The 18,367-nt window shown below is 35.5% G+C and overlaps 1 protein-coding gene across 23 annotated transcripts in view; it reads left to right on the forward strand.

Annotated features, from left to right (window-relative positions):
- Positions 1-18,367, forward strand: part of sw (cytoplasmic dynein 1 intermediate chain short wing) — a 159,714-nt gene that overhangs the window by 43,479 nt on the left and 97,868 nt on the right. For 4 of the 23 annotated variants that reach the window (XM_081749231.1, XM_081749234.1, XM_081749232.1 and 1 more), the window contains exons 1-2: positions 2,899-3,392; positions 15,817-15,913. In XM_081749231.1, coding sequence (XP_081605357.1) covers positions 3,270-3,392; positions 15,817-15,913 — 220 coding nt within the window. In that variant the 5' untranslated portion in view covers positions 2,899-3,269. Of the gene's footprint in view, positions 1-2,894; positions 3,393-15,816; positions 15,914-18,367 lie in introns of those variants that run through there. The other 19 variants (XM_081749223.1, XM_081749226.1, XM_081749225.1 and 16 more) reach the window with 10 other exon arrangements.

Raw genomic sequence — 18,367 nt, forward strand, 5'->3', positions numbered from 1 at the left:
CTGCACAACATGAGATGTGTGCTTTCGGTCGTTATCTTGGTAGAACATAAAAGTATTGGTTAAGGCAAGTTTTTCTGCACTTTTCTTCAAATTGTCTTCCAAGATGCGAAGATAGACATCTCTATTCATTGTCTCATCAATAAATACTAACTCACCTACACCATTGCCGGACATACAGCCCCACACCATGATATGTCCATCACCGTGATTCACAGCAGCTTGTATATTATTTTCCAGAAGCTCCTCATTTGGCTTTCGCCACACCATAATTCTTCCATCTAATCCACATATATTGAACTTCGATTCATCAGCAAAAGTTACCCGATTCCACCATTCTTCGTCTTTTTCTATATGTTGTCTAGCAAATGCTTCCCTTTTCCTTTGGTTTGCCTTACTTATATACGGCGTTTTCCTCGCGAGAGGGCCATGAAAATTTGCCCTTCTCAATATTCTATGAACAGTTTTTACACTCGCTTGATTCCCTAACTCTGTTTGCAGTTGTGCAGTTATATTCGGAGCATTTAGACGAGGATTCTTCTTAACTTCTCTCTCTATGAATTGCTCTTCTCTGGGGAAAAACTTCCTTGGGCTTTCTCCCGCGAGACACAGTTCGAGCCTATCCTCTTTACTGGACCATTTGACTATATCGTACACCGTACTTTTCTTCATTTGTAGCATTTCCGCAATTTGACGGCAACTCTTGCCCTTTGCATGGTGGTAGACAATCAGCTGGCGCTGATCGAACGTACTGTTCTTGCCTCTCCGTCCCATTGAGCACGCTGGAATTGCTTTCTTCAATACGCATACACAAAAATTAAGTTCTGGACATTGTTTCTGACACTTACAGTAACTATTTACGCCTTCTTTCTGCATTCCAAAGTACTATTATTGTGTTACCATTAATCGCTGTCCGAATAGTTTTGTGGTGTCATATTTTCCTTTCTTTATGTTTAGTGTTACTAGTAACTTTTATTTTTGTGCTAAAATGATGTGTTTTGTGCTTTTCTGTCGCCTAACATATATTTCTTTATATTTCATACTTCAACTCACTAATTGTATTTATGTCTTTCACAGTATCAACATTTATGCATGGAATTTCTATGTGTCCGAATAGTTTTGTGAGTCACTGTAAGCCGAAAAGCCATTTGGATTCCGCTTTAAGCTTATGTGACCCCTTTCAGCATAACTTGGTTGTTGCATAATAACACCAAGGCGAAACAAACTTATTTCTACCCATATGTGATATTACATAGAGCAAATTATTTAAACCAAAGAAACCTGGTTTAAACAAAAAAAAAAAAAAAAACTGGTTTTTTGGTTCTTTCAATAAAAACCATAGTTTTTGCCAACCCTGGTAAAAAAAAAAAAAAAAAACATTTTAAGTAAGGAAGTCTTTTTACTCTGATCTTCGAGCATGTGAATCATGACAAATTTTATTAAGTTGCTAGCTATATATTTCTATAGACCACGAAGAACTTCAAGTAGACAATTGTTAATTGGAGAATGTGTAATCAGCACTTTAATTTCCATTTATAGCCTACTTTTCGTACCTTCTTTAAGACCGGAGTTGTAACCTTTAATCCGAAGATATGAACATCCCATTGCTTCACAAGATTGAGTTTGGGTAGTCTCAGTCAGCACTGTTCTTGTTCCATCTGAAATGTAATTAAATACAGGCTTGCTTAGCCGGCTGTTAATATGGAGCACTAATTTTTAGCTTTCATAATACTGCTATTTAAAAGCATTGGTTTATACTAACATGACCAGATTCAGAAAACAGAAAAATGGAACCCTAGGCAAACTGGCATAATTTGACCATCCACTTAAATATAATAATTATTCTGTCCTTATTCATGCCAGTGAGGAAGAGTAATTACGATTATCTACCCCTACGGATTCGGAAGGTTATCGAATATCGATACATGGTGTTTACTACGGAGTCAGAAAAAATGAAGCTAAGTATATTCTACTTTCCAAATAAAAACTCACCAATGGAATTTAGGAAGACGTAAAAAATATACTACGTAAAACTATGAGCCAAAAACAGGGCATAACTTCCTACGAGTTCAATTTACAGTTGGGGTCGCGGTGGCTCAGTAGTAGAGCGTTCACCTCTGGTGCTTGGGGTTCCGGGTTCGATCCCAGTCCCCGCCAAGTGAACTTTGTGGTGGACAAACACCTGTGCGTGGGTTTTCTCGGGGTTCTCCCGTTTCCTCCCACTTTCTTCATTCCACCATTTCATCCATTACTCATCATCACCGTCTCCTTTAGCCTAACCGGCATAATCGTGGGACGTAAAACTCAAAGATTTCATTTTCATTTCAATTTGCAGTTGTAATATCTTCATCTATCTTCTTTACAGATTCTTTTCTCAAATTTCAATGTGAATCTAGAGTTCGTTCATGTTAGAAGTTTTGATGTTCTAGCATAATAAATACTGTATATTGTTTTTCAGCGTTATGTCGAATTAGAAAAGCCGTATATATGGAACTGTATTTTATCATTAATTAAATAATGCTTATCAGGAAGTCGTCAAAGAAAATATTGATATCAACTAATAGAAAAGTTTTCTCAAGGTGAAATAGCAGGCGTTCAAGTGTTCAGTGCGAATTAGTTTGATCACTGATCATCTATACGTGATGATCTGCCGGTTGTAATTGGACTTGGTAATTCAGTTGTAAATGAAAGCGTGAATTTTTGTTGTGTGAGAAAAATCACTATACTATGACCTTGAACATTTTTGCTGATCTCTGTGCACGAGAGGAGGAAGCTGTGAGAGTGGGGGTGGTGGCTGTATTCTGCCGGTGGATTGGATAGGATAGGATACCTGAGACTGGTTCTGCTTGCAAGCTGTGGAGTTCAACGGAGTCCATTGCCTGAGGCACAGAAGCATGACTAACTGAACGAGCTTGGCACTCGTCCAACAAGTTTCCCATCTTGCGCTTGCTCTGGCTTTGACAGTGTGGCATGTGTGTTGTATAACAGAAAGCAACACAACAGAAATATATAATGGCGCTTGCCCTCATTGCATGAAAGAGGTTCGTGGCTTGAGTGAAGTGTGATTGGTGCTACTTTAATGCCAGCTGATTCCCTTGAATGGTTTTATGAAAGCCACTTGGAGTGGAAGTTGTGCAACCAGCGACCGTGTCCATTCTCATTGTAACCACATTGGCTACCTGTTGGTCTATCGTCTTTTTTTCTAACTCCCTCACCCCCTAAAGTGGTGCTTGTGTTTTCGTTTGATTGTGCCAAAAACATTGTTTGAATCAATGTATTTAAAAATGTCTCCAGATTGGAAAGCCGAAAAGGAAAAAAAGCAAGCAAAGCTCCAAGAGTTACGAAGAATACGAGCGGAAAAAGAAAGGAGGCGACGAGAGGAACAAAAATTAGAGGTAATTAATGTTGTACAATATGTTGTTTATTTACATGAGTTGCTTCGTAAACTACTTTCAACTGTCATTTGATCGGCATTAGAAACTATTTTTCAGCTTATGTATAAGTAATACATTGTTAGCTCATTCCAACATTGACGGGTGGAAACTGTCCATTTGTCATTTGAATATCCCCCTTCTGTTCGTGACCAATGAACTCAGTTGGGATTTTGTTTCCCTTTCTAAGATAACTGTTTGTATGGAGAGAAGCAAGCAATAGGTGGAATTAGGTCCGTAGTTAAGAGTGGGCTGGACCAGTCGGAACCAGACTTCACTACACTGTCGATTTCAATTTCGAGAATTCTAGAGTTTTGAGTACTGGTGGAGAATTAAATTTCCTGAAGATGCGTGCGTGTGGTTCAATCCTTAAAGGGCTGTTCTGGCTAGACTGCTTTTATTTAGGGGATTTTTGATCAACCTTCATCGGTATTCTTACAGCTTTGTAGACCTGAAATCACTGCCTTTTAATTCAAGTACGCTTAACTTCCAGCTGGTTCTTAATGCTGGTTCAACACGGAAAATACTGCTCTCACCGGTAACTAACTTTTAGGTATATATAGCTATCATGCTTGATAGAAATTACAAAAAGGCTTGTTGATGTTCTGTTACTCTCAAATAGATTATACCAAACAGCTTTTTTTCTTCACCCGAGACCGTTAAAACAATTTGCATTAAAACCACGAAATAGTGTCATCATTAGAGTACTAATACAGAACTTTTATTATTGTTACTCCTTTGAGATTTGCATATTGTCGCTAATCAATTCAAGGAGAGTATATTTGTTGAAAGTCTGACGTTAGACGTAAAAGAATTTATATTGCTACATATATTACATCATTTCTTTATATTGAATATATAAATGAAATCAATAGTTTGCTTCCCATGATTATGGTTTTAAGTTAATGGAGACAGATGATTAATGGGACTGATTATGAATTAATTGGTGGAATGAGAATGTGGGAGGAAATGGAAAACAGAAAATTCACGAACACTATGCTGTCCACCACACACTCGCATAGCCTGGGATCGAACCAGGGACCTCTTGCACCTAACATGAACTCTCTACCCTGAGGCACGATGTATTCCTCAAAGATGTTAAAATCCACTGCGCTAATTCAGTATTAGCGTTCTGGAGCTCTTAAGTGAACGAACAACAATATTAGTAGTAGTCTTCAGTGGTAATTACACAAAATATTTTGATTTGAGAACCATACAAAAATAAATAAACTCTAATATTATTTAGCTGCAAGTTATTTTTAGACAATATTCAAACTAATATTATCAAACTAATGACTTTGTAGTCAAACTATGGCATGCAGAAAAAAAAAAAAGTTTCGAAACTCTGGTTGACAGGAAATCAGTCGCTACATCATCAGGAAAGTTTCTACATTCAATGGTAATCACGTCCGGTAATTTCAAAGGAAGTAAAAGGTCATGAATTGTTGCAAAGAATGTCAAAATTGAGAGCTAGTAAACTTTATTTATCAATGTATATTACTTTTTTTTTTTTTTTTTTTAATAAAGTTTTTGTCTGCAGAATGTTTGTGTAACAATTTCAGTGTAAGCAAAATCTTGTGTGCTTTGTTCGTATCGCGGTGAGTGTAAAATTGTAGAGAATAGAGCTATGGAGAGAATTTGTTAGGACTTTTCATGAACGAGAAATCGAAATTTGGACTTCAAATAACTTGTCAAAATAACAAGTAATAAAGCGCATGTTAAACGTACTTACACTATTGCCTTTAAACCTAAAGATGTAACTACAAATGAATGTTGATTAAATAATTGGTGCAGTCATAAGTCAGGGATAAACGGGAGTATCCCGACAAAACCAACTGTGTTCATTTACCAAATATCTAGAAATTAATTAATTCGCTTATGTTGTGTCTGCACTAACATGTCTTGAAGGCATTATTAGCATTTTTATTAGCTTGCATAATGAATAAAATGTAGCATTGTGACCATCGGAAATTGAGATATGCCATGTTGTCAGTGTTGTGGAATTCAAGCACAAAAAGTATTCTTTACTTGAATGGAGAAAACAACGTTAAAAGTATTTTCAGCCGTTTCTGCTTATAATAATTCTGTTCCCTTATTTCTCTTCCCAAACTATGCCTGTAAACATACGGCTGCACGATAGTAAGTACTATGAACAAAAATTTCAAATAAGGTACAATAAATTATCTGTATCATGTACTTTTGTTACTTCGAATTAAGTACTTCTCTAGTTGATAATCATGTATCTTACATCCATACCATGTCTGTTATTTAGGCCTGTACCTCAGTTTACGGTAGTGTCGCATTGAGATTTTGTGAATGTAGGCTATGCTACAAAATTATATATATATATTCATGAAGGTTCGTGTGGACCATTTTAGGGATAGAACTCAATCTGCATTTGAAAACCTATATTCAGAATGTTTGACTAAACTTGAACTTCAGTTTTGCGAAAATGGAAACTTTGCACCAAATAGAATGGAAGACAGAGATTTTGTAGAATGTCTATATACTTGAGCACTGTCTGTTGTTTATTTGGAATTAAAACGTCTGTAAAGCATGTTTTGGTTTATACTTCACTTGTACATTAAAAATGCAACGTTCCAATTGACATGAATACCCAGTATTCTTGAGTTGTCCATGTTTGTGTTGGGTAGTCATCGGCTGAAAGCCCGAAACGGTCACTAAATGCGATGATCACTACGACATTCAACTTTACGCTGTTGTCTAGACAAATTTTAGACTTTCACTCCATGACTGCTCTGAAAACATTCATTTAATCGAGCCGTTTGTCCGATCGAGGCTCTAGAATTCTTCGGGACACCACGATCTGACCTTTATCAAACATTGGTAAATCTTGGGTTTTACCAATCACATGTGAGCTCTGCCGACTACTGATGCCTCTAACTATGTACTATCAGGGTGTGTATTGTGTAATCATGAAATTAATGTGGTAATAAGGTCAGGTTCCCTATTGAGGGGTGGCCATGTATGTGTGAAAAACGAGTAGTTAGAGTGTAAAGGTGCAAACGTAAATATTATTATAAAACCCCATACCATTATATATTGAAAATCCTTGAGAAATTATCCCTGGCAATGAGGGTATATAGTGGACAACATTTTTTCGGCTTTGTCCCATTTCCTTCCACATTCTCATTTCTCCAATTATTTGATATCATTCATTAATCATTCCTTCAAGACTTAAACGTGAAACGTAAAATTTAAAGATTTTATTTTCTGAAGAAAAAAGAAAAGAAATTTCCATATAAACTCTAATCAAATTGGAAATCGAACTCACTGAATTTGAAACGTTTTCGTAATAACATTCATTTAATACTTCACCATCACGTACTTGTAATATAGTCTAATTAACAAAAAAAAAAAAAAAAAAAACTTTTGTTGGTGAGGTTCTATTTATAAAATGGAATAAAACAGACACATTAGTATTATTGATTTTAAATGTATAATATTTATTTCATCTCTGTAAATTTCTTCTGTTTGGATATAGGCCTTCCTTTAACAATTAAAAGTAATATGAACCACATCTTTTATGTCTTCTCTACAATGAAGATGATACCCACATAAAACACACAGATGTATGACACCAATTCACTACATTATCTTTTAAATATAAACTTTTAAGGACCACCAACTCAATATCACATCGTTGTAATATTGCTATAAATCTTTTCTCTACAATACAACACAGTATCAGTACTGAGGTCTGTTGACTCTTGATCTAAACATTTTCTGCTTAACCTGACATTACACCATGTTACTTTATATATATATATATATATATATATATATATATATATATATATATATATATATATATATATATATAGAGAGAGAGAGAGAGAGAGAGAGAGAGAGAGAGAGAGAGAGAGCAACAAACACTATATATCTAACTATTAGATTATTATAGATCAAGGAGTTAGAGAAGCTACGTGTGATGTACAGGGTAAATACAAATAATTTTCCCGATTAGAAACACTCATGTTTAAGATAAATGCCGATCGAAGTAGCTCAAGTGGTAGAGCGTTGGCTTCACATTCGGGAGGTCGTGGGTTCGAATCCCGCTGCCGACCATCCTGACTGAGGTTTTCCAGGGTTTCCCTCAGTCCTACCAGGAAAACGCCGGGATGGTACCTACTAAACAGGCCCTGGCCGATACCTTCCCAAATCCTTTCCATTGTTATTGTTGTTGTTGGATATCCAGTATAAAATGGCCTCTGAGCTGTATCTGGTGATCGTTAAATAAATAAATAAATACAAAAGGCTCAATTATTGTCAATAGGTGGCAGCACGTTTCACTCATCTTTCCAATGTATTTTGTGTGGGTTGACGATATTCAAAATATTTTAATTAAATTTCAGAGATTAGTATTAAAATTTCACCCCAAAACAGATTGAATCATTAATCAGAGAATAATTCATGCAGGTTTTAATTGTTCTATTCATTGTTGAAAGCACTTAAGTTCACTCTTCAGAAATACGCTGTCAGTAATGAAAGTCTCCTAACAAAGAAAAGAAATAAAATATCAAAATCTGAAGGGATTATTCTCTGATTAATGACTCAGTTTGCTTTTGGGTGAAGTTTGGATGTTTATCTCTTGAATATGATCTATTTTGAATATTGTTGATCCATACAAAATATATCGGAAAAACGTTCTGCCATCTGTTGGTTATTAGCTCTTCTTTAAACTCACCTTAAGGACAGTTAGATAAATAAAATTGATATCAACGGAGAGGGAATCTGAAAGTTCAGTTTCAGAATATTTTTTCTTCCACACCAATTGTGTTCAATATAAACCTTCTTTGTCGCTCAGTACACATCAAGTCTGTAGTGAAGTTTCTGTCATATGCATCGTAGTATATCACAGTTGACTGGCGCAGTGCTTCTGTGATGGATATTCGCATTAGATGGTGAAAATGACTTGAAGATTCGTTTAACATATTACAAAAAAAGGACGGGGAACGTGGAGGCCACGGAAGAAGTTCCTATTCGTACGTCCAATCCATCTGTTTGGTAGTCTCGTGTTGAACTGACGTCTGTTAAACTATATGAAACTAGAAAGGAGCTTTGCGTTGTTATGTAATACTGAAATTGCGAAGACCTACTATGTAAGGTGTAAACTACGATTTGGTCTTCATTTTGGTGTAGTTGAAGGGTGCATATATCAGCACTGTATAGGCCGTTCCCCACCACTGTCACCTCCAAAGAGAGCTGGACTACCGGACTAGGAGAATGGGAAAGATGGTCTGTCGTGTTGAAAGATGGAACCAAGGATATCTTATTCCAGCAACAGCAGAGGTTCATCTGGGGTGGTCATACACATAGTTCTCTTCACGTCATCACAAAAGTCAAATGATACAGTGAAATTATCAGTAGAGGTTATGATTTCTCTCAAAGAAAATCGCTTCATTTTTGTCAACCAGTTTTTGCGTTTGCAACAATTACAATTGGTAGGGATGAAATCGCAATCGCAAACGTTTACGCAATATTCTCCTCAGTCACCTAAGGAATCCTGTTTGCTGGCTCTGATAATAGATTCTGTGAACTTCGTACGAAAGTTGATAGAGTTAACTTTTTCATCGCTTAGTACTGGACGGACGCTTGTAGATGGAACTCATTAAACTCGGAGTATCACTTACAAATTGTGTATCCAGTAGGTGAATCTTAAACTTTCTTTGAAAATTAAATTGCATTCTAATAACGCCTATAACAGAGATATTGAAATGTCAAGACGCTTGTTGTAATCTATTTTGGGGTTACTCTTTGGGTTTAATTATTAAAACAAATCGAGAATCAAGAGCTGTTCAGATATGTACACTCATGTCCAAAATGATTGTCGCATATCTATAACTGTCTTTTAGCAAGAATATAATATAATAATTATTTTGCAGGGTATTTTTAATACTGATGCTATGTGTATAATCGGGAAATGTATATTTGTGGTAAATTTCATAGGAAAAGAATTATAAACACGAAAATTAGAATGAGTAAAACAAAATGTTGCTAAATGGACAAGAAAGTTTTATTTTCGTTTTATTGTTGTTATTTACTGCTCTTTTGACATGAAATTTGTCACGTTCATGTCTTTGCCGATTATACACATACTAACATTATAAGAAATACCGGGAGAATTCGTTATCCAATTATATTCCTACAACAACGTATGTATAGACATGCGACAATAATTTTGGACATGAGTGTACATGCATGTAAATGGATGATGGAGCTTAAATGATCGTTGAAAAGCCAGTTTATGTTCTGCAATATCTTACAAGTGACCAACTTCTAGAACAACTTACAACGTCTGTATGTACAATAAAAGATTAAATTTGACATCATGTATACAATGTATCAGGGTTTGCCCAAGTGGGCCCAGTCCGAAAAAAATCTGTGGGTTTTTTTCGGGTTGGACCCACCTGAAAACCACTTTAAAACTCACCTGGGTTTCTGACCTATTTGTTAATATATTATTGGTACAACTAAGGTGATCACATTGTAAGTGATTTTTATCAGATTTTAGACTTTCCTTGGGCGAATTAGAGGCTTTCACGTTAAGGTATACAACAACAACATTCAACATAAGACCTTTATAAAGTTCTGAATGCACTAAATGAATTTAAAAAAAAAAAAAAAAAAAAAAAAAAAAACTTAGCTTTCGATAGTTATAGAACAAATTAATGTATGGATCAGGGTGGATTGATTTAAATCAAGATTTAAATCACTTGATTTTTTAAATAAAAATCGTTGATTTAAATCAAATTCAGAGATAAATTAATTTAAAGTGAAAATAAGTAAAATCCCGTTTCTGTTCTGTTATTTCGATTATGGAAGTTAATAATCATAATACATTGAGACTCAAATGTACAGTATAGTATGAAAACAAGTGTCATGCAAAGGATGATTAGGGAAAATCCCGTTTGGAACAGGTAAGGGAGCAATCCTGCTTTCTTCTTTTCGAAACATTGGGTTTGGGTTATAAAATCGTTAACTATTTCAACGGGGAAATCACCATCGACATTTAAGACGAAAATTCTTTTTTGTGCGTGTCTGTTTGTTTGTTTCCAGATAATATGGCGTATTTAGAAGGGTTCTATCCCCTCTCCAAAAAAAAAAAAAATGTTAATTTTATTATTTTAGGCGAAATTTATGTATTTCATGCCGCAAGCTAGTTCTGAGTTTTCAAAAATAGGCCCCTGCCAAATATCAGTAACTTTTGAGAAAAAAAGTGTTATTTTGATAAACGTTGCTATACTTTTTCCTTCATGCTTAGCCTTTTAAATGATATCACCTATTTTTAGGTGATAAGGTAGAATCATCATTATTCGATTAAAAAAGTACCAATAAGGTTTTTTACTTCGTTTTCTTCAAGACTAGAAGCATTTTAGAACACGTTACATATGCTTTCACGCCTTTCTACGTGGAGGCATAGTGTGTGATGACGTCATAAATTTAAAAAGATATTTTTTGTTATGCATATTATTATTATTTTTTGGCAGGTTACATTTTGCATTCAGAAGACTGAAATTTTGCACACTCGTTCAGTGCATTCCTTAATAATTTTCAGATGTTTTCAGATCTCTGCGTGGAAACAGCGGGGTCCAGAGGGGCAAACATGTTTTTAAAAACGATATTTTTAACAAAAAATAGCTTTTTTCGTGATTTTCCCGCCTCAGATGGAGACATTTGAATGGTACCGGTTCTGTACCGAAGGCTGTTCTATTCTGAAGAAAATGATGTACGTACTATGCTCCTAGATAAATAGGGATGTCTCAGGAAACTGTTACCTGAGATCCTGTTTTATACAGGAATCTGGGGTATTTGGGGAATATTATTTTTCGCGGGCTTAGAATACTTTTGCACCTACAAAATTGAAATTTTGCACATTTACTCAGTGTACCCCTCAGTATTTTTCAGATCTCTGCCTTAAAACAGGGGAAGGAGTCCACAGAGGTAACAAAATAATAATAATAATAATAATAATACTAAAATAAGATAAAATAAAAAAGATATTTTTAACAGAAAATTCCTTTTTTCGTGATTTACCCGCCCCAAATACGTGATGGAAACATTTGAAGGGTACCGTTTGAAAATTTGTTTTATCAATATGTACAAATCATGATCCTAGGATAAATAAGGATGTCTGAGGAAATTTTTATATTACATCCCGGTCATCTGGGGTATTGTGGGAATGTTCTTAGCTTACTGTTAAATAATTTTCTCACCCTTATTGCTCCAGATAGAAGCTTGAAATTTTGTACACACATTTATACACCCCCTTAGTATTTCCCAGTTGACTTTGAGATCTGTGCGTTAACACAAGGGAATCCAGAGGGGATCAAAATTTTTAAAAAAAGTAAAAGAAATGCCGATTACTCTCAAAATTTCCCGCTTCATGGACATGATAGGGAAATGTGAATGTTACCGCTTCAAAAGCTGTTCTATTCTCAAGAGAGTGATGTATGTACCATGATCCTAGGATAAATAGGGATGATGCTGTAGCTGCTTGACTGAAAGTCTATAATTTACCTTTAAAAGATCTATAATTTAAAAGGGTTAAGAAATATTGCTTGGGATTGATGTAGGTTAACGATTGGCGATAATTCAAAATTCAACCCCAATATTTTCACTTAAATGGCATAATTAGCATTTAATACTAATTCCTAGTGCTTTTTCTTCAGTTTGCGACTTGTATTATACGAGGAGAAAGATTTGATTTAAATCAAAAAAATCTATTTAAATCAAAAAAATCAACAAAAATGATTTTTTTTAAAAAATCATGATTTTTTTCCACCCTGGTATGGATTATGCTCATAGCCTATTTGAAGTGAAATAAGCAATTTTGTATTTTAGAAAATATTTTCCGTGAATAGTGTGCTCGTCGACTTGGCGACACCGAGGGACATTATCAATCATACGTTTGATTGGTTTAAGGTCATAGGTGCCGGTACTAATAGTACATATGTAAATACATTAGTAAAACTATTAGTATTATTTCTTACCTTTGATGTAAAACACAAGTTCCTTCATCTACAATTTGGTTTTCCAACAATAACAGTTTGGTTCAGTCATTTGTTGCTACTCTTCAAATAAGCATTCTGTAGAATCAATACCAGCAATAGCGTAAAAATTCTTGCCAAATTTAAGAAGCTTAATGCTTGGGATTCCGAAGACTATGTAACGCTTACTATTTCAAGTGCTGAGTTCAAATTTCCATACTAGTGGAAGTTTTGATGTACACGCCGTGAAAGAAGTGCTCGGGAAATTCCCGGATTAAACGCAGAAGGGTCAGAAATGAATACTTCAACAATAAAACTATTTATTTTACGCTTAAGCCTGCCATACGTCCCATAAAAAGCGGGACAGTCCGTTTTTGGGCCCGAGTATCCCGCATCTCAATAAATTTACTCGGGACAGGGAAATGTCCCGTATTTTAACCCCGTTCCATTTCTAATATCAATATCAGCTTATTTAAAAAGTGAAAAACAAAAAAATCTGACATTGGCTGGGAATCCTGTAATTAGTGAATGAACAGTACGCTGTTGCATGTAACAGTTTCAAGGAAGTGATTACACCACCCTGTTCGACTTGATAGCGAGCGAAATTTTCAATGTTACTTTTTCCATTGCACTTCATGGAAACTCAGATACTCACCGGAACATTAAAAAAAAAAAAAAAAAAAAAAAAAAAAAAAAAAAAAAAAAAAAAAAAAAAAAAAAACTTTGAGTGTTTCTACACTTACAAACACAGGGAAGATGACTGACCTTTTCTCCAGCAACATTACATAAGTTAACAAGAATTATAATCTTTTTCAGAGGCTAGGGGCACAGAATTGTGCTTTGGTACAGGTCTTAGAAAAAATGTAAATCTGGTCCTGACAATTACACACGGCACAAGGAGAAAAATCAGCTTTTCATCAGATTAAACTGACGAACGTAATTTTGGCAAATACAGCCATGTAAATAAATATTGCTAAACGCGCAAAGAATATTGAAGGTAGATTGTACCACTGATTTAAATAATTTGCATATTGTTTTCCTGTAAAGCATTTTTATAGTACATCTTAAGCTTTTAGGCATCTTCAGTCTATACAATTAATTGCAGGGTACGAACAGAGAAAAGCAGCTGCTGCTTAGTGAACTTTCACCTATTATATTCTTGAAAAAAATAAATTAAATTAAATCTTTTAGTTTTAGTCTCACGGTTATGCCTGCTATGCTCAAGGTGACGGTGATGATTAGTAATGAATGAAATGACGGAATGAAGAAAGTGGGAGGAAACGTGAGAATCCCGAGAAAACCCACTCACAAAGTGTTTGTCCATCACAAAGCTCACTTGCGCGAGCTAGGATCGAATAGGAACCCCATGCACTAGAGGTGGACGCTCTACCACTGAGCCACCGCGGCCTATTATACTTTTGTTCATAACCAGACTACACTTCATTGCATTGTGTTGGAAGGTTGAGGGGGGGGGGTCTGTGGTGTCCCGTATTCTCATGGAGAAAATATGGCAGGTTTATTTACGATGGAAGATGTTAAATTCATATAAGACATTTTAAAACATTTATTTATTTCATACAACATGAATTGTATCTGTTTTAAATTAATAGTCTTCTTTTGGTATTCATATTTGGCAACGTCAGTCAGGCTTCTGGATGACTTGATCTACATTTGTTCGTCTGTCTGCCTAGCTCCTTCATGGCTATGCGGTTAGTGTACGCATCTTCGGCGTGGGACCCGGGTTTGCTTCCCGGAGGGAGTTCATGTGGTCCGGATTCCAAGTTAATCAGTAGGTCCCGTTTCGTATAGCCTCACTGCTAAAAGGGACGTTAAACACAAAATCAACTTAACTCGTTTGTCTGCCTCTACCACACACACTATAGGGTACAACTTTCGGCCTTTTAAGTTAAAATTTTCAGAGTTCAAGCACGAGACACGAAATTTCCTGTATAGATTTTGGCGGCATACCAACGTAAAATATCAAAATGGCGACCATTTTTTCAATTTTATCCACGCTACGAAGCGCAATTTTCAGTCTTTTAAGTTGAATTTTGACAGTGGAAGCACGAGATATGCTAAATTTGCTGTATAGATTTTCTCATCGATCGAATGTATTTTAAAATTTCAAAATGGCGGCCATCTTTTTCAAAACAGCAGTGAGTAGAAAATTGTTGCAAGTTGTGACAATGACAATCTTGAAATATAAATCTCATTTTAACACTTTTACCCCAAAAACATTGAAATATTTCGAAAAAAAAAACGATTAAACCCGAAAATACCCGAAAAAATCATGGGCCCAGGTGGGTTGGGCTTTTTCAAAAAAGCTCGGTTTTTTTCAAACCCTGCAATGTATACATGTATACAATGTAGACAATGTCTTTGCTAAAACTGCCTGATTTTTGGTGCTAAATCAAGCAACTGGAATTTAGATAATCAGTTACGTATTCATATCTTATATTCTTTATGAGCACAATGTACGGATTAGGCTGTGTAAATGAATGGAGATATATTCCAACATACCATCAAGTTTGGACTCACGCACTCATGACGTCCCGTGCTAAACGAAAGACTAGTCTACAAGCCTGTTGAACAAAAATATTAAATTGGTCTTCCGTAATTTTGTTTGCATAGACGAACACCTTAGAAGGATTCGATTTATCTTTCATTTAGTCTTTGCTCCAATAAGGTTTTAAACAAAAAGAAAGCATTCCTTCTTTACAGTAGCGTAAACCGTAAGCGAGTACACTAAAACATAATATAATTACAAAGTAATTTAAAAATTAAATAGTAAATTCTATAACTTGAGAGAAGCTCTGGAAAATATTTAGTCCAACTATTACTGAGTTCATTTAAGATAGCTGGGCATATCAGGGGACGTACACATGGAAAATATAGACAAGTAAGTGTTATTTGTCAGGTTGGAAGAATAATTGGAAATACCAAAAACCTAGTATCCAGTTTCCGACCCTTCTGAACATGTTAATTTTACACGTGATGTGAAAAGTTAGATTCGCGCACTAATTCACTATATAATGAAGCATGGAATTAAAACAAAGAAAGAAAAATAATTAACTAAAAATATTATATTTAATAGGAGGCATAAGGTGGTTCTTCCTTTTCCATATAATTAGTTTTATATTACACTTTGTTATTTCATCGGAACTTTGGAATAACATACAAACTACAAGCGAATGCATTACCTAAATACTTGATAGATTTATTTTGGCAAAAAGTGTAAACTTTGATTTTGTTTGTAATATGTACATAGAAATAATTAGACTTCAGTGTATGTTACGTATGAGACTTCATTTTTACGTTGTGTTTATTGCTTATATTTTCATTCGTAGAGGATAATTGAATCAAATATTTTATTTCAGGCAGAGGAAGCAGCTCTACAAGTGTCCAATGCAGAGAAGAATCAAAGGAAGGAGATCGATGAAATGCTTTCATCGTTGGGTGTTGCACCCATTTCAGGTATATATCTATTATTATTTTTTCTTTATTTCTTCATCAAGATTAGTAATAAATCTTCGACGGATGGATAAAATGATCATAAAAAGTTCGAAACCTGAAAAATATTTTTAGATACAGGAGTATGAATCTATGACCCATCTGTTTTTGTATGTATGTGCTACTGTATAATAAAATTCAAGTTGTTATTGTAATGTGTAATTACTCGTAAGTAACTTTTTTTTTTTTTTTTTTTTTTTTTGTCAGGCTGGATTACGTTGTTTTTGGATAATTTACACTTTCAGTAATACAAATACAATCTCTATAATAGTCTGATGCGCGCCAGATTCAAATCCCTATTTCTCCTAATTCATTGCTGATTGGCTAGAAATTTACAGAATCTATTTGCATTCGGAATCCTGTAACTGCACCTGTCAAAGTATCTACTGTTTTTTTAAGACAGTATACACAGCGTATTACAGATAAAATGAGAATTCATGATTTTTACATAATTAAGAGGTTTTTCCTTCATATTTATCACAGTCACATAATGAAATTAGTTTCCTGTTGATTTCCCTAGAAATCAACCTTGAGCGTCTTTTCATTAGTTATTTTTGTTAACTCGGGTATTGTTAAAACTTTCACTGTACAACATGCTTATATATAGATACATTTTTGTCCGAGGCAGAATGTAATTTTTATGTGATATATATGCGTATGTATGTTCGCAGTGAAATCTCTTCCGGAAGGAAGAAACAATATAGACATAATTAAAAATAATGATTGACTCAATTAATAAAATCGATGAAAGCAGCAGTTCACATAATCTTAACAGGTGACTTGATATGTTTCCGGTATTGTTTCTCGTGTTTCAGATAGGGTTAGAGGTTTCGTATCTCCGAACTTCTATAAAGATGAGATGTGCTTAATATTGAAATTATAAGTTGGCAGATGTAATGTTCGTTTTCTGGTGGCAGCCAACAATGTTAGCATGGCATCCGTAGATAAAGTTTTAGGTTTGTGCCACGTGGTCTCGGGCTGCATAGTCGCTAACTCTCTCGTCTTTGGTGCGAAGGTCCTGCGTACGATTTCTAGTGGGAACAGTCGGTCGAAAAAATGTAATTTTTTTAGGCCCAGCCATTTTGAGTGAGATGTTCCTAGGTTTTCCTCATTCACACCATGTAAATGTCGAAATGATACCTAACATAATAACCTCAGACCGCTTCTTTCATTCGCCAATTTTCCGGGTAGTGTGATCGCCTACAGACACCATCCCTCGTATGTGACGGGCTTAGATAGATTATAGATGTTAGTTATGCTCAGAAATATTAATTCTTAACCTAGGGTAACGTGAATAAAATGTCTGCCCCAGGTGTGTCATTTCCAAAAATTAAAAAAAAAAAAATAAAACTACAGTACCTGGTTAATCAAGAGGACACCCTGACTGTTGTCCCTTGTTGGATTTTCGCAGAGGAGTCTGCGTTGCATTTCATGGAGTTCAACACTATGATAACCTGCATTGATGATTTCACCTTGCATGAGAAAGACATTATTGAATCACTCCCACAATACCAGCAACACCACCTTCTGTTGGTAGAGATGTGATTTAGGAAACCTTCTTGTACGTTGATCACAATCCAACCATTGACCTGATTGCGTACTGTTGTCATAGCAGATCAGTCTTTCATCTGGAGTGACAGTCCGGTTCAGGAAACTCCCAGGTTATTCCTTACACTCAGAGACTGCACACCTCCAGATGGCAATTCTTGTTAGCTGGTGTCAACTCATGTGGCACCCATAAACCAACTTTTTCACCTTACCAATTGCATGGAGCCGTCGAACTACAGGTATATGGTATATATCTAACTCGGCTGCAGTAGCACAAACTGTTTTTCGAGAGTTGCTTCCACGGTGTTACTGAGGAGCTTATCAGAACTTGATGTTGGTCCCTATCAGTGAGTCTCATTTTGTAATGTTCTGTCGCCAGAATGAAATTTGACTGACGGTGGATAGTGCGTTTATTCGCTGTTCGTGGCCGAAATTCACTGTTAGTTTCTGTTTTCGATTTGCATCATCATCATCATCCAGATCCATCATAAGGACATGGCTTACTGGTAGAATGGTTACCTCTGATGCAGGAGGTCTCTTTTTTAATCTCCGGCTAAGTTAGTTTGTGGTGGACAACATTGTGTCCGTTTTCTCCCACATGCTTGTTTCACCAATTCGTCCATCGTCATTGACTTAAAAGTGGGACGTTAAACTGAAACATTTCATATTATTATTATTTAATTGGCGGCTGCAGATTAGAGAGTTCCTGCGTTTCATACAGTCAACTGTGTGTGTAGCTCCGAGTTGGATTTCCCTGGGGTCATGAATTGTCGATGCTGAGCTTCAGTCTCAAATAATTGGGGAGCTGTTTGAATAAAGGAACTTGCGAACTTTGGTCTGAAAGTCGGAAATAATTGTATTAAAAGCAGA

The sequence above is a fragment of the Thermobia domestica genome, chromosome 2, assembly GCF_964235325.1.
Source record: "Thermobia domestica chromosome 2, izTheDome1.hap1.1, whole genome shotgun sequence".
NCBI lineage: Eukaryota > Metazoa > Arthropoda > Insecta > Zygentoma > Lepismatidae > Thermobia > Thermobia domestica.